Source organism: Tachyglossus aculeatus, unplaced genomic scaffold (genome assembly GCF_015852505.1).
Source record: "Tachyglossus aculeatus isolate mTacAcu1 unplaced genomic scaffold, mTacAcu1.pri scaffold_100_arrow_ctg1, whole genome shotgun sequence".
Taxonomy (NCBI): Eukaryota; Metazoa; Chordata; class Mammalia; order Monotremata; family Tachyglossidae; genus Tachyglossus; species Tachyglossus aculeatus.
The window spans coordinates 159,766-186,923 of NW_024044841.1; the positions used below are offsets into that span (position 1 = coordinate 159,766).

Consider the following 27,158-nt stretch of genomic DNA (forward strand, 5'->3'; position numbering starts at 1 on the left):
TACTTAGTTGTCCTGTGGGTTCAAAGATGAAATTTTTAAGGATTTACACACCATCCTGGGTTGGCTACCACTGGCATCTCCCTACAGTCCAGTGTCACAGTAACTCCTTTGAGGTTGTGCTTCACTATGGTTTAAAACAGTTATTCTGTCTCCCCTTCTCGCTGTTGCCCTATATTAGCACCCAAGAAAATAGCCACTTAGGTATCTTCCTGCTAATTGTTCTTCTTCATAGTCTATCCAGGAAAGTTGTAATTCAGTAAATATGTCTTCAACACTGAAACACCGACTGTATTCCAGGAACTTGCCTTTTGTAATCTTAGATGGCTATTTGTTATGAAGTAGAACTGCTTGATATGAAAAGTGACTTATATGTTCTTGTGATGAAACTGCTTGAGGAGATGGATCTGTTATCTTTGGAAATCCCAGATTTCCCCTCTCCTTGGTCTCATGAGCAGATTCAGACCTGGATGTTCACAGTTCTAAGTATCAAATATTGCTCTAGCTTGTAATCCCCTTATAGGTGGGAAACATGTCAATTCTTTATTTTGTACTTTCCAAGGACTTAGATAATTGTTTGTCACCCAGTGGACTGTCAATAAATGATATTACCACTACTAAAAGGAATAATATTTATTATAATTTTTGTTCTCTTCCAGAGAAGCATAGGAGCATCTATGTTTTGTGTTCAGTTTTCTTAAAATTCTCATGTGCAGGCAAATTTTTTTTACACAGGATATGTGCTCAATAAATACCATTGATTGATTAAGTGGGGATTGGATGAATAACCATTTATTTCTGAGGAAGAATGGTTCATGGATTGAAATTTCCTCATGGCAAGAGCTGTGCCATTTACTTCTGCATCTTCCCAAGCACTTAGAAAACAGAGTAGGTGCTTAGTGAATAATACTGATGAGAACAGTCCATCTACTAGCAAATCAAAGGTAAAATGATGATATCTGTAGATAAATATTGATAAATATGTTCCTTAAGGAAGAGTTTAGAATCCAAAATGCACTTCACTGTGTTAAATATGACTGTCATCAATTTCCTCTATCAGTCTCCTAATTCAGAGTAATTATTTTCCCAAAGCCTCACAAATCATGAATTTAACAAAACAATCTAATTGCATGTTTCAAAATGAGCATTCATTAAGTCAATGAATCAAGGGTATTTATTGAATACTTATTGTGTGTAGAGATACGTACTAAGTGATTTGGAAAATACAGTACAACAGAGTTGGTAGACATCATCATCATCATCAATCATATTTATTGAGCGCTTACTGTGAGCAGAGCATTGTACTAAGCGCTTGGGAAGTACAAGTTGGCAACATATAGAGACAGCCCCTACCCAATAGTGGGCTCACAGTCTAAAAGGGGGAGACAGAGAACAAAACCAAACATACTAACAAAATAAAATAAATAGAACAGATATGTACAAGTAAAATAAATGAATAAATAAATAGAGTAATAAATATGTACAAAAATATGTACATATATACAGGTGCTGTGGGGAAGGGAAGGAGGTAAGATGGGGGGATGGAAAGGGGGATGAGGGGGAGAGGAAGGAAGGGGCTCATGTTCTCTGCACACACGGAGCTTATAGTCTAGAGGAGGAGAAAGAGTCAATTATATAAATAAGTAAATGAATAAGTAAATGAATAAATAAATAAATAAATAAATAAATAAATAGATAGATAAATTACAGGTATTTACATTAGTGACATGGGGTGAATAATGTTTACAAATCCAGGTGCAGTGGCCTCACAGAAAGAAGGAAAGGAGAGCTTAGTCTGGAAAGGCCTCTCGGAGGAGATGTGATTTGAATAAGGCTATGAGGGTGAGGAAAGTAATAATCTATCAATTATGAAGGGGGAGAGAATTCCAGGCCAGAGGCAGGATGTGGGTGAAGTGTTGGCGGTGAGATAAATGAGAACGAGGTACAATAAGTAGCAAAGAGGCTAAAGGAGTGAAGAGAGTTTGCAGAGTTGTAACAGAAAATCAGTGAGGTAAGATAGGAGGAGCAAGGTGATTGATTGCTTTAAAGCTAATGGTAAGGAATAAGATCATTCGGGTTGGCAATGTCTCATTCTAAACCATAAGGTAGAAAGATAGTTGAAGGAAAGGTGCATGAGTGCAAAGTTAAGCCACTCATCTCTGTCCTCATAATGCTGGTGCACAGTGGTATCATTCCAGCCAAGTGATGGGGCAAACTCTATGGGTAGAGACAGATACTCTATGGGTGGTTGAGAGTACTTCAGGGCTTATATGGTGAGGAAGTGTTCGAGTGGGAAGCAGTGAGGCCTAATGGAAAGAGCCCAGGCCTGGGAGTGAGAGGACCTGTATTCTAATCCAGACTCTGCCACTTGCCCACTGTATGACCTTGGACAAGAAACACAGTGGTAATTGTGGTATTTGTGAAGTGCTTCGTGTGTGTAAAACGCTGTTCTAAGCACTAGGGCAGATACTAGTTAATCAGATTGTACACAGTCCCTATCCAACAAGGGGCTCCACAGTTTAAGAAGGAGGGAGAACAGGTATTGAATGCCCTCTAGACTGTAAGCTTTCTGTGACCAAGAAATGTGTCTACCACCTCTGTTTTATTGAACTCTCCCAAACACTTGCTATGTTTGAAAGCCATTAAGCTTTCAATTAATACAAGTTGAATTATTGATTTTACAGACCAGGTAACAGGCACAAAGAAGTCAAGTGACTCGCTCCAAGTCACATACCAGGCACACGGTGGAGCCAAGGTAAGAACCCAGGTCCTCTGACTTAGGCCCATGCTCTTTCCATTTGGCCATGCTGTTCTTCTCTGCACCTCAGTTACCTTCTCTGTACAATGGGTATTGATTCCTCCTCTCTCCAATTTAAACTGTGAGCCCCATGTGGGACAGGAACTACAATGCTTGACATAGAGTAAACATTTAAGAAATAGCATTAAAAAAGAGATAACAGAGGGAATATTCCAGTTTTGTTGTTAATTAGTATCCCAGAAAACACATCCACATGTTTTTTTTTTGCTCCGGAAAATGAAGCCTTACTCAACTATAGAAATTCCCTATTTGAAAAGCAGAGAAAGTCGTGAAGAAACCAAACTGAAAATAAATTGGAATTTCATAAAAATTGCAATTGTTGAAAGGATGGGTTTAAGAAGAGCAACAATTACCATTCTTTCCCAAAGGGAGTGCTTGTTTCTTCTTTGTACATGGCAATTGGGGGATTAGGAGGAGAATTTGAATCATCATCATCATCATCAATCATCAATCGTATTTATTGAGCACTTACTGTGTGCAGAGCACTGTACTAAGCGCTTGGGAAGTACAAGTTGGCAACATATAGAGACAGTCCCTACCCAACAGTGGGCTCACAGTCTAAAAGGGGGAGACAGAGAACAAAACCAAACATACTAACAAAATAAAATAAATAGAATAGATATGTACAAGTAAAATAAATAAATAGAGTAACAAATATGTACAAACATATATACATATATACAGGTGCTGTGGGGAAGGGAAGGAAGTAAGATGGGGGGATGAAGAGGGGGACAAGGGGGAGAGGAAGGAAGGGGCTCAGTCTGGGAAGGCCTCCTGGAGGAGGTGAGCTCTCAGTAGGGCCTTGAAGGGAGGAAGAGAGCTAGCTTGGCAGATGGGCAGAGGGAGGGCATTCCAGGCCCGGGGGATGACGTGGGCCGGGGGTCGATGGCTGGACAGGCGAGAACGAGGTACGCTGAGGAGATTAGCGGCAGAGGAGCAGAGGGTGCGGGGTGGGCTGTAGAAGGAGAGAAGGGAGGTGAGGTAGGAGGGGGCGAGGTGATGGAGAGCCTTGAGGCCCAGGGTGAGGAGTTTCTGCCTGATGCACAGATTGATTGGTAGCCACTAGAGATTTTTGAGGAGGGGAGTAACATGCCCAGAGCATTTCTGGACAAAGACAATCCGGGCAGCAGCATGAAGTATGGATTGAAGTGGGGAAAGACACGAGGATGGGAGATCAGAGAGAAGGCTGATGCAGTAGTCCAGACGGGATAGGATGAGAGTTTGAATGAGAAGGGTAGCAGTGTGGATGGAGAGGAAAGGGTGGATCTTGGCAATGTTGCGGAGCTGAGACCGGCAGGTTTTGGTGACGGCTTGGATGTGAGGGGTGAACAAGAGAGTGGAGTCGAGGATGACACCAAGGTTGCGGGCTTGTGAGACGGGAAGGATGGTAGTGCCGTCAACAGAGATGGGAAAGTCAGGGAGAGGGCAGGGTTTGGGAGGGAAGACAAGGAGTTCAGTCTTGGATATGTTGAGTTTTAGGTGGCGGGCAGACATCCAGATGGAGATGTCCTGAAGGCAGGTGGAGATGCGAGCCTGGAGAGAGGGGGAGAGAGCAGGGGCAGAGATGTAGATCTGGGTGTCATCAGCGTAGAGATGCCAAGGCACCTCAGAGTAACTATGAACACCACCACCAGAGGGAAGTTGGAGTTACTGATAATCAGAGAGTAAATTATATAAATCTTTGTTCAGTCATTTGAAAGAACTAAACTTGATTTATAGTCGTAAAGCTGTAGATAATTTAATAAAGAATATAAATTTTAGACCATCATGGAGAGACCCAGGACCCAGAAATGGTATGTTTCTTGTGAGTAGGAAATATTTCTCTTATATTGTTGTATTGTACTCTCCTAAGAGTTTAGTAGAGTGCTTTGCACACAGCAAACTCTTAATAAATGTTGACTGATTGACTGACTATAGAATGTTGTCCCTGAGCCATTTGGGATCAGTACTGATAAAACATAAATAATTGAGGTAAAAAATTCAAAATAAACCATAGCTTTTGCAGAGACTTTTCTAAAGGTTTATTCAAGGAAAACAATTATAATTAATACATTACATACAATGGTAGTAGAATGAATTTCTATGAGGGCTGAGACAGTAGATTAAGATTTGGAAAAAAGGAAAGAGAAAGCAGAGAAAGAGAGGGATACAGTCAGCATGGCAGGAAGGAGTGAGATACACAGAGACAAAAAAAGGAAGAGAAAATAGAGAGCAAAGGTGAAGAGAAGAAACACATGCTTTCATAACTACACACAAACTTTCAACTCCCTCTCTAGCTCTACACACACACACACACACACGAACACACATGCGCGCATGCACACACACACACACACACACACACACACACACACACACAAATCCAGAAGAATATTCCAGAATGCCTTCTTCTTGGGCAGCCTGCAGGACACAGGAGTAGCAGAGATCATCTGAGAATGTCCCACCTCTGTCTGTCACGATGCTTACTGCCGTGGGTTCATGATGTTACTGTTACTGCTCCTGAAGTGAAGTTTCCTCCAGCTGGGGGAACGGCATGTACGTTGACTCCCTGGATCTTAAGAAACTCTGGAGAACAGCAGAGAACCTCTCTGTTCTCCTCTGAGATAGTGAAATGAGCCTGGGGCTGAAACAAGGGCAACATGGGAAGCACTGAAGTGTAGTGGGTAAATCACACAGCTGCTCTCTTTAAACTAAAAGATAGTTGAAGAAAATGGAAGATGAGTAGAAAAACGATCTACTCATTTCTGTCCTCAAAATGTTGGCCCACAATGGCATCATTCCAAGCAAGCTTCAGGGCTTACATGATGAGGATATGTTGACGTGGGAAGCAGCATGGCCTAGTGGGAAGAGACTAGACCTGGAAGTCAGAGGATTGGGGTTCTAATCCTGATCCTGCCGTTCATGCAATATTCAATATTCATTCAATAAATTCATATTTATTGAGCACTTACTGTGTTCAGAGCACTGTACTAAGTGCTTGGGAAGTACAGAGGATTGGGGTTCTTATCCTGATTCTGCCGTTCATTCATTCATTTATTCATTCAACTGTATTTATTGAGTGCTTACTGTGTTCAGAGCACTGTACTAAGTGCTTGGGAAGTACAAGCCGGCAATCAGTCAATCAATCAATCGTATTTGTTGAGCACTTACTGTGTGCAGAGCACTGTATTAAGCGCTTGGGAAGTACAAGTTGGCAACATATAGAGACAGTCCCTACCCAACAGTGGGCTCACAGTCTAGAAAGGGGAGACAGACAACAAAACTAAACAAGTAGACAGGTGTCAAAACCGTCAGAATGAATTTAATTATAGCTTTATGTACATCATTAATAAAATAAATAGAGAAGTAAATATATACAAGTAAAATAAATTAATAAATATGTACAAATATATACAAGAGCTGTGGGGAGGAGAAGCAGGTAGGGCAGAGGGAGGGTGGTGATGGGGAGGGGAGAAGGAGAGAAAAAAGGGGGCCCAGTCTGGGAAGGCCTCCTGGAGGAGATGAGCTCTCAGTAGGGCTTTGAAAGGAGGAAGAGAGCTAGTTTGACGGATGCATGGAGGGAGGGTATTCCAGGCCAAGGTAAGGACGTGGGCCAGGGGTTGAAGGCGGGAAAGGCGAGAACGAGGCACAGTGAGGAGATTAGTGGCAGAGGAGCGCAGGGTACGGGCTGTGCTGTAGAAGGAGAGAAGGCAGGTGAGGTAGGAGGGGGCAAGGTGATGGAAAGTCTTGTAGCAGTGAGTGAGGAGTTTTTCCTTGATTTCTAGGTTGACAGGCAACCACTGGAGATTTTTGAGGAGGGGAGTGACATGCCCAGAACGTTTCTATACAGAGATAATACGGGCAGCAGAGTGAAGTATAGACTGAATTAGGGAGAGACCGGAGGATAGGAGGTCAGAAAGGAGGCTGATGCAGTAATCCAGTCGGGATAGGATAAGAGATTGAACCAGCAAAGTGGAGGTTTGGATGGAGAGAAAAGGGTGGATCTTGGCAATGTTTTGAAGGTGAGACCGGCAGGTTTTGATGTTGGATTGGGTGTGTGGTGTGAATCAGAGAGTGGAGTCGAGGATAACATCAAGGTTGTGGGCTTGTGAGACGGGAAGAATGGTAGTGCCACCTACAGTGATGGGAAAGTCAGGGAGAGGACAGGGGTTGGGAGGGAAGCTAAGGAGCTCAGTCTTAGACATGCTGAGTTTTAGATTATGGGCAGACATCTAGATGGAGATGTCCTGAAGGCAGGAGGAGATGTGAGCCTGGAGGGAGGGAGAGAGAGCAGGGGTGGAGATGTAGATTTGGGTGTCATCAGCGTAGAGATGATAGTTGAGGCCGTGGGAGCGAATGAGTTCCCCAAGGGAGTGAGTATAGATAGAGAACAGCAGGGGACCAAGAACTGACCCTTGAGGAACCCCTACAAGGGGATGGGAGGGATGTCATGTGTCAGCTGTGTGACCTTGGGCCTCTCTGCCTCAGTTTTCTCAACTCCAAATGGGGATTTAATAGTTGATATTCATCTTAATTTGACTGTGAGATTCATATGGGACAAGAACTGTGCCTGACCTGATTAACTTGTGTCTACCCTAGTGCTTAGAGTAGTACTAAGTGTATAGTAAGAATTCAAGAAATACCATTTTTTTAAAAATGGAGGGATAGCCTAGCCTCAAGAATAGAGGCAGAGAATATGGAAGGGGCAGGGAGGGCATGATTATGTGACCACTCTGACTCCAGAAGACCCCCAGGAATGAACCTCTAACCAGATTCCAGAAACTCCAATTTCCTTTCTGCAGGGAGCCTAAGGAAGATGGATACTGGCACCACCTCCTCTAGATCTTGCTCTAAACACTGGCCTAGGAGCAGAGGGGCACGTGCCAGAATTCCCTTCACCCATCAGGTACCTAGATAAATTGGAAATTCAGAAAACTGGCATTCCCAACCCCTCCACCCCGAAGTTGAGTCAGGATTTGGATAAGTGGTAGGGTGAAAAGGCTAAGTGCAGCTCAGAAATCAGTTATGCTTTTATGGAGCTCTTCCTGTTTGCATAGCACAGTAATAGGCGCTTGGAGAAGTACAGTACAGTAGAGCTGGTAACCTGGTTCCTGCCCTCAAAGAGTTTGCAGTCTAGTAGATTGTCCACGGCACACAGTGTCACATTTGTTGTGGTGCCCACAAGGGCTGAGTGACCACCCTACAAACCAGATTTGGACCAAAGAAACTGGACCCCTGGTATCACTCTACACACTCAGGAGAGGCAACATTGCTTTTTGATTTTAGTGTTTTTCTCTTCCTTAATAAAATTTTTAAAATTTTGAACAAAAACTATCTATTACTAGTTTGCTTCCTGATGCTCTAAATCAGTCCATAATTCTTCTTCTACTGTGGGATTATGGGAGACACAGGCTTTATGTTTCCTCATCTGATACTGATGGAGAAAACCTTCAGTGCTGGTAGGTTTAATATTGAGTTAACCTAGAGATATTTCCAAGAGAGGAGACAAATATACGGCACGTTTTACACAGTTGATAACACCAATGGATCAATTTTTGAGGGCCTGAGAGAGACTCAGTTAGTGGAGGATAGATCTTCCTCCAGGAAGGTAAAAAGGAATCTGCTCATTGTCTACACCAGTTATTCACTTCAGTGATTTTCAGGGGGAAAATTATCAGAGAGCCTCAGACTTTTTGCTTTCATTTCTTTGACCAGATTCTGTCACACCCCAGCAGAGGAAAAACACACATTTTGGAGATCTGGCTGCAGCAAACACCACAGTGACCGAATTTATTCTTGTGGGTCTGGTTGACAATCCAGATATGAAGGTCATTGGCTTCCTGACATTCTTCATGATTTATTTGGTCACCTTGATTGGAAATATAGGGTTGGTTACAGTTATTAAGGCTGACACTCAACTGCACACCCCCATGTATTATTTTATCAGTCATTTGGCTTTCTTAGATGTCTGTTATTCCTCCACCGTTCTTCCCAAGATCTTAGACAACCTCAGCGCAGAATGAAACCATTTCCTTTAACGGATGTGCTGCCCAAATTTATTTTTTAATTGTTCCAGCCAGCAGAGAGTGTTATCTCCTGGCTGCAATGGCTTATGATCGTTACATGGCAATCTGTAATCCCCTGCTTTATTCATGCATTATGTCCCAGAGCGTCTGTTACCTCTTAGTGGCCGGCTTCTATCTGGTTGGCTTTATAACTGCCACCACGCAGACCTATCTCACCTTCAGATTACCCTTCTGTAGCTCCAGTGTCATTAATCATTTTGTCTGTGATGTTCCCCCACTGTTATCTCTGTCTTGTTCGGCTACCTACCTCAATGAGTTTGTGCTATTTGTCTTTGCCATCTTTCTTTGAGTATTAACCTCCTCAGAAATCTTGCTCCCTTATATATGCATATTAGGTGCCATCCTGAGAATCCAATCTGCAGAGGGGAAGCAGAAAGCTTTCTCCACCTATGCCATCCACCTGTGTTCGGTGGTACTTTTCTACGGGACATCAACATTTATTTACATGCGGTCAGCATCTGATTACTCTCTGGGGTGGGATAAATTGATTTCGGTGTTTTATACAGTGGTGATCCCCATACTGAGCCCCATCATCTACAGCCTGAGGAACCAGGAGGTCAAGAGGGCTCTGAGAAGATTCACTAGTATAAAAAAGGTTTTTTCATGCTGAATTTAAATGCAGCAGAATAATAGCATTGGAAATGGAGTGTTTGCTTTCTAGTTAGTCAACCATAGTTATTGAGCACTTATTGTTTGCAGAGCATGGTACAAACACTTAGGAGAGTACAGTATAACAATATCATAGACACATTCCCTGTCCACAAGGTGTTCACAGTCTAGAGGAGGAGATAGGCATTAATCTAAATGAATAAATTACAGATATGTACATAAGAGCTGTGGGGCTGGAAGGGGAGGATGAAAAAAGGGAGCAGGTCAGGTCGATTCAGAAGGAAGTTGAAGAAAAGAAAAGGAGAGCTTAGTCAGAGCTTAGTCTACTTAGTTAATCTTTAAAATGAGGATGTTTACAAATGTTAACTAAATTCTGAAATTTAATATAAAAATCAAATAGAAAAATCCAAATATTTCCTATGCATTTATATGAACAGATGTACCTCATGATTTCCTTTTCTGAAATTCAAAAATAGTGGAAAAGTATGACGCATACTTTGTTAACTGTCCTATACCAGGCCTGTTTTAACAATAATAATGATAATGATGGTATTTGTTAAGTGTTTACTATGTGCCAAGCACTGTTCTAAGTGCTGGCGGAGATACAGTGTTATCATGTTATATCAGATGGGGCTCACAGTCTTAATCCCCATTTTTACAGATCAGGTAACTGAGCCACAGAGAATTTAATTGATTTGTCCAAAGTCACACAGCTGACAAGGAGCCAGGATTAGAACTCACAACCTCTGACTTCCAAGATGGTACTCTTTCCACCAGGCCATGCTGCAAGCCTGCCTCTTAATATCTTAATCTTTGTGAAGACTTTGCTCAAAGAAGAGCAACCCCTACCCTTCTTATTGATGGGCCACTTCTGCAATGGTCTTCCAACATTCCACTACTATATCCCATTGGTAGAGATTGTGCTTCACCAGGTCTTTTCAAGGTTCATTCTGCCCTTCTGGCTTGGGTGTTTGTCCCCTTTCAGGTAACCAAACCATCATTGTTCAACTATTTGCCATAGATTTCCTACCCAAGGGAGCTGTGTTGCTGTGACCACCACCGTTCTGTTGTGCTGACTGAGTTTCAGTTTCCCATCGTTGGTAATTTCTTCCTGCCATTTGATATTGTGTATGGTTCATAGATCATACTGACTGTAGGAGATGGATGCAGATCTTGAAAATAAGTAGCAGCCTGGCCTAGTGGGTAGAGCACCAGACTGGGAGTCAGAAGCACTTTGTTTCTAATCCTGTTTCTGCCGCTAGTCTGCTGTATGATCTTGGGCAAATCACTTTACTTCTCTGGGCCTCAGTTACCTTATCTGTAAAATGGGAGTTAAGACTGTAAGTCTGATGTGGGACAGAGATGATAACCAACCTGATTAACCCCATTAGTACAGTGTCTGGCACATAGTAAGTGCTGAACAAATATGATATTTTTAAAAATACAAACATCACAGTCATGTTCAAGTTTAGATACCACAACAATCCCCTCATGGACTCCAACTAGGCTTGGCGTTAGTTAACTTGGCATTTCATATTATTAATCTGCCAAAAGTCTTTTTGTATGTCTGGATTCTGTGTTCTACTGAACTCTGTTGCACAGTCACCTCTCTTCACTATGGTCTACTTCATCACTTGCATATTACCCCATGGCAGTGACTTGCTTTCTTGTTTCCGGGGCCTCTGGTATTCTTCACCTTACTGTGATAGTCTTGACAGTTCTTTGATTATACCTCCCTGCTCAGCTCAGGTACTTTCTTGGCTCTTTGCATTATCAGCATCAACAGCATTTCGTGAGCATCTACTGTGTGCAATGTTCAGTATTAGATGCTTGAGAAATCTATCGATGGTATTTACTGAGCACTTACTATATTCAGTCCACCGTCCTATGCATTTGGGATGGATAAATACCACAGAATTAGCAGACATGTTCCCTGCCCATAGCAAGAAAATACAGAAGAAAAAGAGGTGATTCCTTTTCTTGAGGAGCTACACTACCCACCCTATCCTGGTTTTTGATCAGGGCAAAAGGAAGAGATCAGAGCACAGAGGAAAATATCGTGCCTGATTCCAAGGTCAGGAAGTGGAGAAGACTGGTGAATTTAGTTGGGGAGGAATGAAGGGAAAATCTAGGCTAGATGCATGAGGGTGGAAGTTGTAAGATAATAACTCTATTCTTCTATCCTAAGCAGAGAGTACCCACAGAAAGCAATCAATAAATGCTATTGATTAATAAGGAACAACGAATTTAGAGGTAGGAAGGGACTTGGAAAAAGAAATGAAGAAGTATTTGAGAACCTGAGAGACTTGACTAAGATGTCCTGCAACTCAGCCCTGGATCTTTCAAAATCAGTGACATGCTCCCTTGAACAGAAGCTTTGTCTCCCAGCTAATTCTGTGCCTGTGTTGTCTGGAAAATTTTATATTGTACTCTTCCAAGCTCTTAGTACAGTGCTCTGTACATAGTAAGCACTTAATAAATATCACTGATGATCATCAATGATGATGTCTCTTAGAAATAATAATTATAAAAATAATGGCATTTGTTAAGCACTTACTATGTGCCAAGCACTGTTATAAGTGCTGGGGGGGGATACAAGGTAATCAGGTTTTCCCACGTGTGGCTCACAGTCTTAATTCCCATTTTTCAGATGAGGCAACTGAGACACAGATAAGTTAAGTGAGTTGCCCAAAGTCACAAAGCTAACAAGTGTCGGATCTGGAAATAGAACCCATGACCTCTGATTCCCAAGCCCATGCTTGCTGTGTCTCAGAAAATACCCATTGCTGTCTCTCTCAGAAACCCCTGCAGTGTGGCTTCTTCCATTAGGAGGTCTTCCCTTGACAAGAAATGTTGTATTTGATCTTGCCATACAAAATCCTATATTTAAGGACGTTTTTCTCATTCAGCTGTGAATGGAAGGCTTGAGTAATGGAGTTTTCATGTGACTTGAGACATCAGTGAGGTTGAAGCAATTGTATGAGCTATAGGGATGAAGAACTCATATTAACATCAGAAGAAAGGAAGGAAAGTGAGGAAAAGAGGTAGGGAGGGAAGGGAAGGAGTTTCATTCACCTTGAACTGGACTCCCAGGAGCTGAATCTGTTTACTGTGGTTTGGGTGGACATGAAGAAAAGTTAGGAGAATAGGAGTTTTTCCCAACTAATGTTCTTGTCCCAATCATCAAACTACATTGCTGCCTTGACCATACTCCCAGAGTGGGTCCAGAAAGAGGAGAAAGCCCTGTTTTTGCTTCCTTGAGGAATCTTGGCATTTTCCACCACTTATCTGAGATTCTTCTGGCCAGGTTGGGAGGTGTTCGCAGCTTTTCAGAGAGGGATTGTGGGTCAAGGGTAGGGAGGCCAGGGAAGATAGATTGTTGCTCTTACATAAGACAGACAATTATTTCAAAGCCTTATGGAAAGCACATTAACCTTCAAGAGACCTTCCCTGACTTGACACTCCTGTCCTCTTCTCCCACTCCTTTCTGCCTTGCCCTGACTTATTCCCTGTATTCACCCCCACCAGCCACCACCACCCCCACAGCACTGATGTACATGTCTGTAATTTTTTTTATTTATGTTAATATCTGCCTCCCCATCTAGAATGTAAGCTCACTATGGGCAAGGAATGTGCCTGTCTGTTGTATAATAATAATAATTGTGGTATTTGTTAAACACTTACTGTGTTCCAGGTACTGTACTAATTTGCACTGTACAAAGCACTGTTGTGGATACAAGCAAACCGGGTTGGACACAGTCCCTGTCCTGCATGGGGCTCAGTCTTGATCCCCATTTTCCAGATGAGGTACCTGAGGAACAGAGAAGTGAAGTGACATGCCCAAGGCCTCACAGCTGCCAAGTGGTGGAATGGAATTAGAACCCATTACCTCCTGACTCCCAGGCCTTTGCTCTATCCACTATGCCATGCTGCTTCTCAACAGCATGTACTCTCCCAAGCACTTAGTACAGTGCTCTGCACAAAGTAAATGTTCAATAATTATTATTAAATGACTGACTGGGAGAGAAGAGGTAGAACCAGTGGTGCAGGGGAAAATCTTATCCATTTCGGGAACTTTTGAGAGGATTTCTGCCTGTGGTCTCCCTTTGTAACTGGAGCTGGCTAGAGCCAGTTGAAGGTGTGATGAGTTTTAAACGACTGGGACGAGTTTCCCCCCACCCCCCCCACCCCATTAGACCAAGTTGACATGTGCTCAATCTACTTCGGACATCTACAGCTGTTGCAAAATGACAAACTAAAGTTACCTCTTCATTTTTAAGGCAGGAACCTCTCTATCACTGGTGTAGCCCAAGCATGTGCACCAGCACAGAACTCAAATTCCCATAGTTAATATTCACAGTAATCACTATTCAACCCAAATGGGGAATATGATATTTTAAAAAACAGAAAAGCAAGAAGAATTAATAAAAGAACATTCTTGGTGGGAATGCAAGATCAAGATTTGTTGAAGTGTTGCAGGTTGTTCAACTAGCAGAAAGCAATAATTCACATTTCCATAACCAGGGATTATGTCTGATCTCATTATCTTTAACTATTATCTTGTATCTACCTCAGTGCTTGGCACCAGGTAAACCCTTAACAAATACCGTGGTAATAATGTATATTATTAGTGTCTCACTACAATAGGAACACACTGGCAGACTGGCTGGGCCACTAAGCTCTGTTTCAAAGGGAGCAAACATTGCTGAGTATGCCCAGGCAGGCCACCCTGGATTCAGCTTCTTCTAGCATTTTCATATTTATATATACCCACCCTCAGCATTTACATATGAATGTTAATTATTACTATTATCATTACTGTCAATAATGTCATTGTCAATGTCATTGTCATTACTGTCAATAATGATAATAATAATAACTTTATTTGTTAAGAACATACTATGTACCAAGCACTGTAATAAGCACTGGGATAGACACTAGATAATCAAGCCCTACATAGGGCTCACAGTGTAAATTGAAAGGAGGGCAGGGACTGAATCCCCATTTTGCAGATAAGGGACCTGAGGCGCAGAGAATTTAAGTGACTTGTCCAAGGTAACACAGAAGAAAAGTGGCAGAGTAAAGATTAACACCCAAGTCCTCTGATGCCCAGACCAATGCTCTTTCCATTAGTCTACACTGCTTATTTTCATTCAATTATTTATTCTGATTATTCTATTTGTAAATATTTTTATGTCTGTCTCCACCTTTACAGTGGAATCTCACTGTGCCTTGGGGTTCTTTTGTATAGCAATCAATCAATGTTGTATTTAAGTGTTTACTGTGTGCAGAACACTGTACTAAACCCTGGGAAAGTACGATATAGTAGAGTTGGTAGATGTGATCTCGGCCCAAATTCAGCTTCCATTCTACAGGGGAAGACACATTAAAATAAATGGCAGATACGGGAAATAAAGGATAAGGGTATTTTATATTGCCCCAGGGAACCTAGGGAGCTCTCAGTAAATACTGTTACTGCTATCAGTAAATCAATTAATGGTATTTATTAAGTGCTTCCTGTGTACAGGGCATTGTAATAAGCATTTGGGAGAGTACAATACAACAGAGTAGGTAGGCACAGACACTGCCTTCAAGTAATGTACAGACTACAACTACTAGTTGGACTGTGCTTCTCTGTAGGCTCAGTCCCACAAGAATGAATCCAGTTACTGTAGTGGGATTTCCTACAGCCATTTAATGATCTAGTCAGTTATAAAATCCCATATATTTTTATGAGCCCATACAATAGAAAGATGTATCATTAACATTTATAGACAGTTACAGATAAATTGCTTGTGAAATACGTATGTATATATGCATACATACATATATATATGCATACGTATACCATTTAGGGAGTCTTTTAAAGATATTCACATTAAAAAGTCTTTGGTTTTGTTTTACTTTCACCCATCTCTTGGCCTTTATTCATTTGATCCTCACTGTTCTTCTTTCAAGCAGTTATGCTAGATTTAAACTATTTTTATCCAACAATTTGGAGAAGTCTACTACTTCATTCTTCAGGGTTGAACTTCGGGTTATCCACCCTTGTCACCCATACTTCTGTTCTTGAAACTGAAAGCATGACATCAAAATGTTCATCTGTAAGTCTAAATGATGATGATAGCATTTATTAAGCACTTACTATGTGCAAAGCACTGTTCTAAGCGCTGGGAAGATTACAAAGTGATCAGGTTGTCCCATGGGGGGCTCAGAATCTTAGTACCCATTTTACAGTAGAGACAACTGAGGCCCGGAGAAGTTAAGTGACTTTCCCAAAGTCACACAGCTGATAGTTGGTGGAGCCAGAATTTGAACCCATGACCTCTGACTTCAAAGCCCAGGATCTTTCCACTGAGCCACGCTGCTTCTGAAATATCAGGTAGGTTCATTTTCCAGGAACATATGGGCGAACGGAAACTTCTGATAGTCCATGATTTCCTTTTTAATCCTGAAATCCTGAAAGAAAGGAGTCTATAAACTGGTCAGAAAGGTAAAATTAAAAGCAGTTCATTTTTCATAGACTAAATGTATTAAAATAAATAAATGTCAAATTCAACTTGACTCCCAATTTGGAGGAGAGTTGAACAGAAAATGAAGTTCTAAATTCTAAGGCAAAGATTCTAGTTTTGATAGCTTTGTCTCAGATTACCCCAAGTTTGAAATTTATACATCTTTCTAACAAAATATGGGAGATTCAACCACTTAAAATAAATGTTTGTTCAAAAGCTTAAAAGAAAATTTTAAAGTGTTCTAATAAAGCCAAAAAATCCAGTGGGCAGAATTGAATCACATTAGTAGAGGATTTTAAAAACTCAAATGAGTTTTACTATGTCAAAAACTGGTAAATGTAAGGTGATAATAATCAGGACTCTTGTGATTTGTCTTAGCTGAATCACTGTAATAAGTTTATTTCTAAAGCTTATTTTAGGCTCCTTATAAGTAACAAAATATGACGGTTTTAAAAAAATTATCAAGTACTGTTCTGATTAAATTAGGAATCTGTTCTTGAGCAAATTTCCCAGAAACCTTTGCTTAAAAAGAAATCTGATTCAGTGACCCTATCTCCACTTCAGATGTCTGAAAAGATGGACGTTCTAGCTCTCTTCTAACCAATCCAGGGCACACATTCACCTTACTAGAAAACAAATATTTCAAATATTTTTTAAAAAAAATCACCTGATTATATAGATATAAAATGGATGTTTCTTAGTAAGGACAGAGAACTAGAACTAGAATTTACCTTTAAACATTCAAGGCTTCCATAATAATAATAGAATTATTAAGAAATTTGTAATCAAGTTGGTGCAGTCTCTATCCCAAGTGGGGCTTAAAGTTTAAGGAGAGATATGCACTAAAATAAAATTCTGATAGGACTGAATAATAGTAATAATAATGATGATATTCATTAAGCACTTACTATGTGCCAAGCATTGTTTTAAGTGCTGGGGTAGATACACAAGCTAATCAGGTGGTTCCACGTGGGGCTCACAGTCTTAATCCTCATTTTACAGATGAGGTAACTGAGGTACAGAGAAGTGAAGTGAATTGCCCAATGTCACACAGCTGATGAGTGGAGGAGATGGGATTAGAACCCATGACCTCTGACTCCCAAGGCCGCGCTCTTTCCACTAAGCCACATATATGAATATATAAATACTCTGGTATGTCCTTAAGGGCTTGGACGGTGCAGAAGGACTGACGTGACAGGGAAGTATAAAACAGGGTGATTAGCAATTAGCTGGTGAAGGGCTCCAAAAAGACGAATAATAACTATAATAATAATAATAATGACATGTGTTATGCTCTTACTATGTGCGAATCACTGTTCTAAGTGCTGGGGGGATACAAGGTGATCAATCAATCTATCAATCATATTTATTGAGGGCTTACTGTGTGCAAAGCACTGCACTAAGCACTTGGGAAGTACAAGTTGGCAACATATAGAGACAGTCCCTACCCAACAATGGGCTCACAGTCTAGAAGAGAGCTAAATATTTTTCTTGCTCTATGGTTATAATTTTTTCAAAAGAACCTACAAATATATAAACTCATTAAGCATATGGTTGGTTTCTTTCAATGTCTCAAACACTTGCTCCTAAAAATTGCTGAATACCAAAAATAGTACAAATTTCAGTAGCTTGCAGAATAACAGCACATTTGTCTGAATAAATCATTTTTAAAAAGTTGCATAAGTGTCTGATTATCATAAGAACTCATACAATAAAATCACTCTCATATAAAGTAACTATAGGGCATATCTGCAAGATCGTCCTTGGATACCCATACCTGTATTGAGTGTTAAAGCCAGTGAGCATCACAACTTCTTTCATTGCACTTTATTATTTAGTTTGGAGCAAATTGGAAAATTAAATTCTAAAAAGTTCATTTCACTTTAAATAGCCCAAATAGGGCTGTAAATATGCAATGTAAGAATAACACCCAAATCAGACAGTAATTTCCAAAATGCATAAATCCTTAGCTTCTGAGCCTTGTATGGATAACCCCTTCATGGGACAGACAATTCTGCCATGAGTTGACTCCATAGGTTCTCTTAATATTGGAGGTAAGGACATTTGGGGACACAGTCCCTTAAGACCTTCAGAGCTCTGAATCCTAGCTCAGAACCTGAATCCAATTCATTAAAATATCTTGTGGGACTTCTGATGACATGTCTCCTCCCTGGAGTGTGGAAATACTCTGGTGGTTTGTTATTTTCCTTTCTTATTTTAGTGATTCCTTTCCTATTCCCAGAAAAAGGTTTGTCATCAGTCCCAATCTGGTGCATCTTCAAGAAATCTATTTTATCAATGATAAAATGACATAAATCGTAACATGGAGAGCCAAATAAAAAATGGATTTTATCTGAAGTGGGGCTGCAAGTTCAAGTCCAATCTGTAAGCAACCTTGATTGTACTATGTCCATCAATCAAAGGCGCTTATTGAGCTCTTGGGAGAGTAGAATTTGATAGAGTTGGTAGATATGATCTCTGCCCTCAAGGAGCTTACAATATAGTGGTAGAGCCAGACATTAAAATAAATTACAGAAAGGGGAAACAGCAGAGTATAAGAATATGGACATGAGTGCTGTGGAGCTGAAGATAGAGTGCATATCAAAATGCGTAAAGTGTACAGACCCAAGTTCATAGCCAGCGCAGGAGTTTGGGTGACCAGGGTGGGGAAATGAGAGGTTAGTCAGGGAGGCTTCTTGGAGGAGATATGATTGTAGGAGGGCTTTAAAGACGGGGAGAGTGGTGATCTGTCAAATATCAAGAGGAAGGAAGTTCCAAGCAAGTGGGAGAAGAAGGGCAAGGGGTCAGTGGTGAGAAAGATGAGATCAGGAACAGTAAGTAGGTTGACATTTGAGGAACGAAGTGCCAGGGTTGGGTTGTAGTAGGAATTGAGTTAGGTTAGATAGGGCGGGGTCGAGCTGATTGAGTGCCTTATGACCCGTGATAAGGAGATTCTGCTTAATGAGGAAACAAATCGGCGACCACTGGAAGTTTTTGAAGAGTGGGAAGACCATGAGTCTGGGAACCAGAACACACAAGAATTAGTCCCAGCTCTGCCACTAGCCTGTTGAGTGGCCCTGGGAAAGTCACAACCTCTCTATGCCTCAGTTTCTTTATCTCTAAAATGTTGATAATAATAATAATAGCTACCTCTCCCTACCTTAGATGTCTTTCATGCACAAAATGGTATGCTTGATGTGAAAGCACTTTGGAGAAATGAAAAATCTATGCAAATACAAGGTGATATTCTTTTAATTATCATTACAATGAAATGCTCAGCCTTTCCTGTCCCATGTGGGCAGCGATTGTCTCTCTTTATTACTGTATTGTACTTTCTAAGGTCTTAGTACAATGCTCTGTACATGGTAAGTACTCAGTAAATTCGAATGAATGAATGCAAGAAGTATTGACTAACCCTGTCTCATCCATCTGGCCCTGTGCTTCAGAAGATCTGGGTGTGGTCCAAAGCTTCCCGAACCACCCCAAGTCATCCCTGGAAAGCTTCAGGAGGCTCCCCTGGAAGTTTGCCATGGTGACTTTGAGGGATGTTGCACATGGCCTTGCGATCCAATCATCATCATCATCATCATCATCATCATCATCATCATCATCATCAACATCATCAGCATCATGGTATTTGTTAAGTCATTACTATGTGTCAGGCGTTGTACAAAGTGCTGGGGTAGTATACAAAGCAAATTGGTTGGGACATTGTCCCTGTCCCATATGGGGCTCGTAGTCTCAATCTTCATTTTACAGTTGAGGCAACTGAGACCCAGAGAAGTGAAGTGACTTTCTCAAAGACTCACAGCATACAAGTGGCAAAACCAGGATTAGAACCCATTACCTTCTGACTCCCAGGACTGTGCTCTATCCTCCATGCCATGCTGCTCCGCTGTCCCTGTTTGGGTCAAGAAGTGGGTTTCTGGAATTTTGAGGATCACCTTGCACCCTCCTACCTCAACTCCCTTCTCTCCTTCTAAAGCCCAGCCCACATGCTCCACTCTTCTGGTGCTAATCTTCTCACTGTGGCTCGTTCTCATCTGTCCCGCCATCGACCCCTGGCCCACATCTTACTTCAGGCCTGGAATGCCCTCCTTCCTTACATCTGCCAAAGAAGCGCACTTCCCCCCTTCAAAGCCCTAATGAAAGCTCACCTCCTCCAGGAGGCCTTCCCAGACTAAGCCCCCATTTTTTCTCTGCTCCACCTCTCCTCCCCATTTTTCCGACTACCTCCCTTTGTTCTACCCCCCCTTCCCACAACACGTGTGTATATATGTACATATTTATTATTCTATTAATTTTATTAATTATGTGCATATATCTATAATTCTATTCATTTCTATTAATGCTATTGATGCCTGTTTACTTGTTTTAATGTCTGTCTCCCCACTTATAGATTGTGAGCCCATTGTTGGGTAGGGATTTTCTCTATTTGTTGCTTAATTGTACTTTCCAAGAATTTAATACAATGCTCAGCACACAGTAAACACTCAATAAATATGATTGAATGAATTAATGAATTTGGCTGTCTTCCTGCTCCACTCTTACTCTTATTCCTGCTCCCCTTCTGCCTTCTACTTCACTTTCCCAGGGGTGGAGAAAGTGCAGAAGCAGTGGGTGGGACCTGAAGGAAAGGAAGCCTGCCTATTCCATGCCCGGAACAGATTCCTTTTCTCCCTTCTTTCCCTGCTCTCACCATGGCCCTTCCTTCTATGAATGTGCTCCCTCATTAGACTCTCAGCACCCTGAGGGTAGGGATCCTGTCTTCAAACTCCACTGTTTTATTCCACATGCTTAATGTAGCACTGTACACATAACAGGCTCTCAATAAATACTATTACTTGTTGACTATTGCTACCCTTACCTCCCTGATTGTGTCCCTTTCTTTCCCTCTTCAACCATATCCTTGACAGAATTTTTAAAATATGTTTTAGTTCCTTTTGAGGATTCCAAAAGAAGTTGGGACCCTTACACCTCCAGAATCACCCATATCAGTCTGAATAGAATTCCTTTTCTGAAAATCACACTGGTTTCTCCTGTGTGTTTGTGTGCTGCACAGAGACTGTTAGGTCAATACAGAGCCACATGGAGCCTTGGGCCACAAGGGGCCTCTGCTGGGATACAGAATCTAATAAAGGGCTCACCAGGGATTCAGTCTTGGGGTGAATCAGAGTTTGAGTGTTATCTCCCAAAAGAGCAAATTTAGCTGCTCTAGGACCTTTAAAATTTACCTATGTGTCCTCTTTCTTGTCAAGCTACAGCATCTTAGCCAGCCCACATGGAAGTGTGTAACTACATTCAGAGTTCTGGAGTTTGAGATTTCTGGATTTCCTCACAGCATTCCAAATGCATCCTCTCCATCCGACCCCCTATCTGAACCACCACCCTGGACACTTTTCTCTAATAAAAATAATAATAGTAATAATACTAATAACACTAATTGGGGTACTTGTTAAGTATTTACTCTGTGTCAAGCACTGTACTAAGCTCTGGAGTGGATACAACACAATCAGATCATAGTTCCTGTGTCTCCTAGGGCATACAGTTCAAGTAGGAGAAGGAAAAGGTATTTAATCTCCATTTTATAGATGAGGAAACTGAGGTTCAGGGAAGTTAAGTGACTTGCCTAACATTGCACAGGAAGTAAGTGGGGAGCCGGGATTAGACTCAGTTTCTCTGACTCCCAGGCCTGGGACCTTCAGCTCCAAAGCTATTGGATCCCAGTAGGGATCTCCCTATTTCTTATGTTCCTGCATGTTTCAAAAATGAATTCAAACAGCCGAAACCTACAGTGCATTCTTTACAGAAGTGAAAATGAAGTCTCGCATCAGACTAAAAAATATAAAGCAGTATTTATTGAGCATACAACTATGAAAAGGAAATAAAACACATTATCTCTGCTTTCAACTTCCAATCTAAGGAAGAAGCTTACTCACAACTGTATGATTCTGTACCTTGCCTGTTGATTTCTGTTATTGCTTCTTGCCTATAATTTCAAGAAACCTGAAGCTTCTCCCAGAGCCAGCTACACCAGGTTCCGAGCAGTCCTTGTGCAAGAAGGAAGAATAGAACTGAAGGAACGAATGGTAGGGAGAGAGAAATTGAGAGAAAGAGAAGTGAAGGGAAGGGAATGAGGGAAAAAAGGGAGGGAAGGACAATGAAGTGGAGAGGAAAGTTATGAATGTTATACTAAACATTTGATTTGGTGTAAGGTTTAAATGTGCTCTTTGTGCAGTGTGGAGCCACTTTCCAACGGATTCATCCATCATAAAGCCCTCCAACCCACGAGCTCCATCAGTGGCCTTGTAAAGTGAAAATTCTCCTGGCCTGCTCCGAGAAGGCCCATCAGCCCTGACATAAATTCTGCCTTTGGTGCAGTGAGGTATTTGGGAAGTTAGGGTTACACCATGTAGAGGGTGGCCACCCAATTCCTTTTTGGCACAAAGCTGGACAAGTGTTCTCAGCATAATTAAAGATAAAGTTACAGAAAGAGCCATAGCTAATAGAAAATAGCAGGATCTTGGTTCTAGAACACTAACCTTATTCCTAACATCCCAAATATGTAATAGAGAGCAGAGCGATCATAAAGCAGAAACACTGTGAGAATATTTTGTTATGGACATCAGTCAATCAAGCCGTGTTATGCATTGAGCACTTAGTGTGTGCACAGCATTTTACAAAGTACTTGGAAAAGTACAATGCATCAGAATTAGTAGACATATTCCCTGCCAACAAGGAGTTTTCAATCTGGAGAAGGACCTTACAGTTTAGAGTTTTCACAGGAAATCACCTGAAAAATGTTGGATTTAATATCTTGGAGATGTTCACCCATTAATTTGTACTTTATATACCCCTGTTCACACAGAAAATGTTTTACCCTAGAGCTCTTCTATGATTTATTTTTGCCTTCCTACTATGAACGTCTGTGTTACTATTCTCATTCATTTATTGTTCATTGTTGCCCATTTATTGTTCACTACAGAATCAGGGCAGTCTAATAAAAAGACCACAAGCCAGGGAGTCAGAGGATAAAGCTCTAATCCCAGCTCTGCCATTTACCTGCTGTGAAAACTGGGGGAAGACACTCAACTAATCTGTGCCTAATTTTCCTCATCTATATAATGGCGATCCAATACCTGTTCTCCCTCCTATTCAGACTGTGAGTTCTGGGTGGAACAGGGACTACTGGCGTTGCTTAAAGAAGGTTTTGATGTAATTATTGGTGGCAATTTTTCCACTTTATTGACCTTTTCAAAGCCTCCTTCACATTCTTGTTCCTCAGGCTGTAAATCAGGGGGTTTACCATGGGGATGACCAGGGTGTAAACCACTGCAGATACGTTCTCTTGCTCCAGGGAATACTGGGAACTGGGCTGAATGTAGCTGAACGACAGAGAGCCATAGAAGAAGATCACAGCTGTCAGGTGGGAGGCACAAGTGGAGAAGGTTTTGTATCTCCCCTTGACTGAGCCTATCATGAGGATGGTGGTGACAATTTGGACATAGATCACGGTGATAATTAAGGTGATTGCTGCAATCGCTCTAGAGAAGGTCAGAAGCAGCAGCTCATTGGTGTGGGAGTCAGAACAGGAGAGTTTCAGGAGAGGGGGAATATCACAGAAGAAATGATTGATGACACTAGGTCCACAAAAATTCAACCTCAGTAATACAATTGTGTGTGTTAACAAATGTGCAAGACCTCCCAGGTAGCATGCAAGCACTAGCTGAAGGCAGATCTTTGGGATCATGATAGCTGTATACAATAGGGGGTTGACAATCGCTGTATAGTGGTCATATGCCATGATAGCCGGGAGGAGGCCCTCAGTAGTAATATAAATGGCAAAAAAGAAACTCTGAAAGACACAGCCAATAAATGAGCTGGACTTACGTTGCAAAAGGAAATTAATCAGCATTTTAGGGGCCAGGATAGTCGAGTAGCAGATATCACAGAGTGCGAGGTTACACAGAAAGAAGTACATGGGAGTGTGAAGGGTGGCATCAATGTGGATTAATAGGATCATACACACATTTCCTATCATAGTGACCAGATAAATGATCAAGAACAGGGCAAAGAGAGGCATCTGCAATTCTGGACGATCAATCAATCGTATTTATTGAGTGCTTACTGTGTACAGAGCACTGTACTAAGCGCTTGGGAAGTACAAGTCGGCAACACATAGAGACAGTCCCTACCCAACAGCGGGGTCACAGTCTAGAACACTATCTGTCAGGCCCACAAGCAGGAACTCAATCATTGATGTGTTGTTGCTTCCAGCCATGTATTCAGATTTTCAAATGGATTTTCCTTTTAAATAGAAAGCAAAATGATGCCAACAATAATCGATCATATCATTTATTAAACATATTTATTAAACTATGAAAGGGAGCAATAATTGGGGTATTAGTGAAACACTTATTATGTGCTAAGCACTGTGTAAGTGCCAAAGTAGATAGAAAATGATAAAATGGGACAAACAGGCTGCCCCATGGGATTCAGCCTAATCACCATTTTACATAGGAAACCTAGGCCTAGAGATGATAAGTGACTAGGTCACAGAAAAGGTAACAGAGCTGAGATTTGAACCGAGGTCTTCTGTGCTCTAGTGACAGGGATTGTAGTAGTAATGGTATATATTAAGTGCCTCTTTACTGCCATGTACTGAACTAAGGACTTTGGAGAGTACAATAGGAACAAAAGACACTTTCCTGGCCCATCATTGAATCAATCAATCAATGGTAAGAGGAAGATATTCACTGAGAGAGTGCTTAGCCCCAAGCCTCTGCTAATACAGTCAGCCCAGAGAACTTACCTAAATTCCTTCCAGATGTATTTTTTGGTTTTGTTTTGATTTGTTTTCCAGCTGCTACTACTGTTGCTATGGATTGTGATCCATAGCCTGTGGGCTTACTCAAAACACTTCTTTCCTAGTTTGGAAACTAAAAGGTAAAACCATTGAGACGACTCATAACCATACCCTATGCAGCTATGCAACCTCAGGATGTGGGGTTTGAAAGAAACCTGAATCAGAAACCAAAGTTATTTTATGGCCATGAAAACAAATCCTATTTTTTCTATAATAACTGAGTCCTACTCTCCTTTTTGGAGTAGTTTAGGAACTATGGAGGAGAAAGCAACCACTCTTATTCCCAATCTCTTCCTAATTAATTCTCGATTAGAAAGAGGTGGCCATTCCAAGGACAGAAGCCACATGTTCTGCAGCCTACTCGGACCTTTGATAGTGTTGATCTCTCGATACATAGACGAAAGATCAACTGGGGGACAGAGCAATAGTAATCAGCATTCTGGAGATACTCCAGGAATGTGTGTCTGCCCCCCTGATCCAAACACATGCCAGCCATGGTGTTAAATGGTGCCTCCTGACTGTCCACACAATAATAATAATTATAATAATACTATTTGTTAAGCACTTACTATGTGACAAACACTGTACTAAGCACTGCAGTGGATGCAAGATAATAGGATCCCACATAGGGCTCTAAAAGGGAGGACAGATATTGAATCCCCACTTTTACAGATAAGAGAACTAAGGCACAGAGAAGTGACTTTCCCAAGATCACACAGCAGGTAAGGGACAGAGCTAGGTTTAGAACCCAGGTCTCCTGACTCCCAGGCCCACCCCTTGATTTCTTATGCTGAACATAAGAGGGACGGATATGAATTCTCCTTTCTCTAAGTCCTTATGACATCCCTATTAGTCAGCCCAGTTGTCTCAAGTACAGAGGGCAGAAATTATTACTGTCATCGTTATTATCATTTTTATTATTATTATTTAAATCAGCTTCTGGCCTCATTAATATATTTTTCTCTCTGCTGTGTATCGATGGCAAAAAGCAAAAAGAACGAAAGTTTTACCACCCTAAAAATATCTTTGTTTTAAGGGCCCCCCAAGAAGCTGAGTTGCAATATAAAGCCTCAAGGAGAAAATTTGGCAGTTTGAGTAGACTAAAATGAATAAGTCGTATTTGAAGAATTTGCAGTTCTTCCCCTGGTAGGGCAGAGAAAGCACAGCACTTTCCATTGAGGGAGTGCTCAGTATGTAGGGAAGCAGCATGGCTTAGTGGATTTAGCATGGGCCTGGGGGTCAAAAGGATCCAGCTTCTAATCCCAGCTATGTCACTTGTCTGCCATGTGACCTTGGATAAGTCACTTCATCTCCTCAGTTTCCTCATCTGTAAAATGGGAATTAAAACTGTGAGCCCCATGTGGGACAGGGACTGATAGACTTCTTAGCGCTTAGTGCAGTGTCTGGTACATTGAAAGCACCTAATACCACTGTTATCATTATTAATATGTCCCGTTAACTGGCTGGTAAGATGACTCACTTTATTCTTGAAAGATTGGCTGTGATCTCAACAATTTTTACTTGTAAATCAGTCTCTTCCACCTTCCTCCATTTAAAAACCATCCAATGACTTAGACCATGCTTCTCCATTGTGCACTGTGGAACTGGTGATATTCAGAATGGCTCCACAAAGCTGTAGAGTACAGGTAGGGAACTGCATTCTGGGAACAGCCGCTCACTCACTGGGCTTCCACTGCTGCGATTCAGCTAGGAATGGGTTGGAAGGAAGGGACAAAATTTAGAAAAGCCTCTTTTCCAGTGTGCTCCAAGCTAGGAAGTTTATGGCATAGATCTCCCTTATTCACTGAGAAACCACCTGATGGTATTCATTGCTCTAACTGTTTAGGTGGTGTAACCTTGCATTTGAAAGTCCAAATAGCCAGATACACGTTAACATAACCGCATACTAATTTCACTCAAAATGTCCTCACCTGTTTAGTAGCTTTGATTTTTGTCTTACAATTCTACTCTACAAGTAAAAAAATAAATATAGCCACTTACTTTCATAATAGAGGAATTTTTCCCATCAATTTTAATCAGAATCACTAGATCTAGTTCGACTCTCCACTTCATGTGCCTGCAGAGACCTAGCCAGTAAATGGAGAGCAGAATATTCTTCCCTCCAATCTTTCACACTGATAGACTTCTCATATCAGATGAGGGTGTTAGAATGGCAAAGAAATACTCGCTGTCTTTAATCATGCAAAGTCCAGAATGATTAAACGCCTGTTGCTGGGAGGATTCAGCCTTAGCAGTTTATATGGGTAATGAAGATGTTTTTATATTGGATT

General features: G+C 41.3%; 1 protein-coding gene and 1 pseudogene across 1 annotated transcript; one reads left to right on the forward strand and one right to left on the reverse strand.

Moving 5' to 3' along the window:
• Positions 1-320: 320 nt before the first annotated feature.
• Positions 321-22,275, forward strand: LOC119922181 (annotated as a pseudogene).
• Positions 22,276-23,220: 945 nt separating this feature from the next.
• LOC119922183 (olfactory receptor 1052-like) lies at positions 23,221-24,282 on the reverse strand. The gene is made up of 2 exons (XM_038742161.1): positions 24,230-24,282; positions 23,221-24,103 (listed from the first exon to the last, which is right to left on the reverse strand). The coding sequence occupies exons 1-2, from the start codon at positions 24,280-24,282 to the stop codon at positions 23,221-23,223; spliced, it is 936 nt and encodes a 311-aa protein (XP_038598089.1).
• Positions 24,283-27,158: the final 2,876 nt, after the last annotated feature.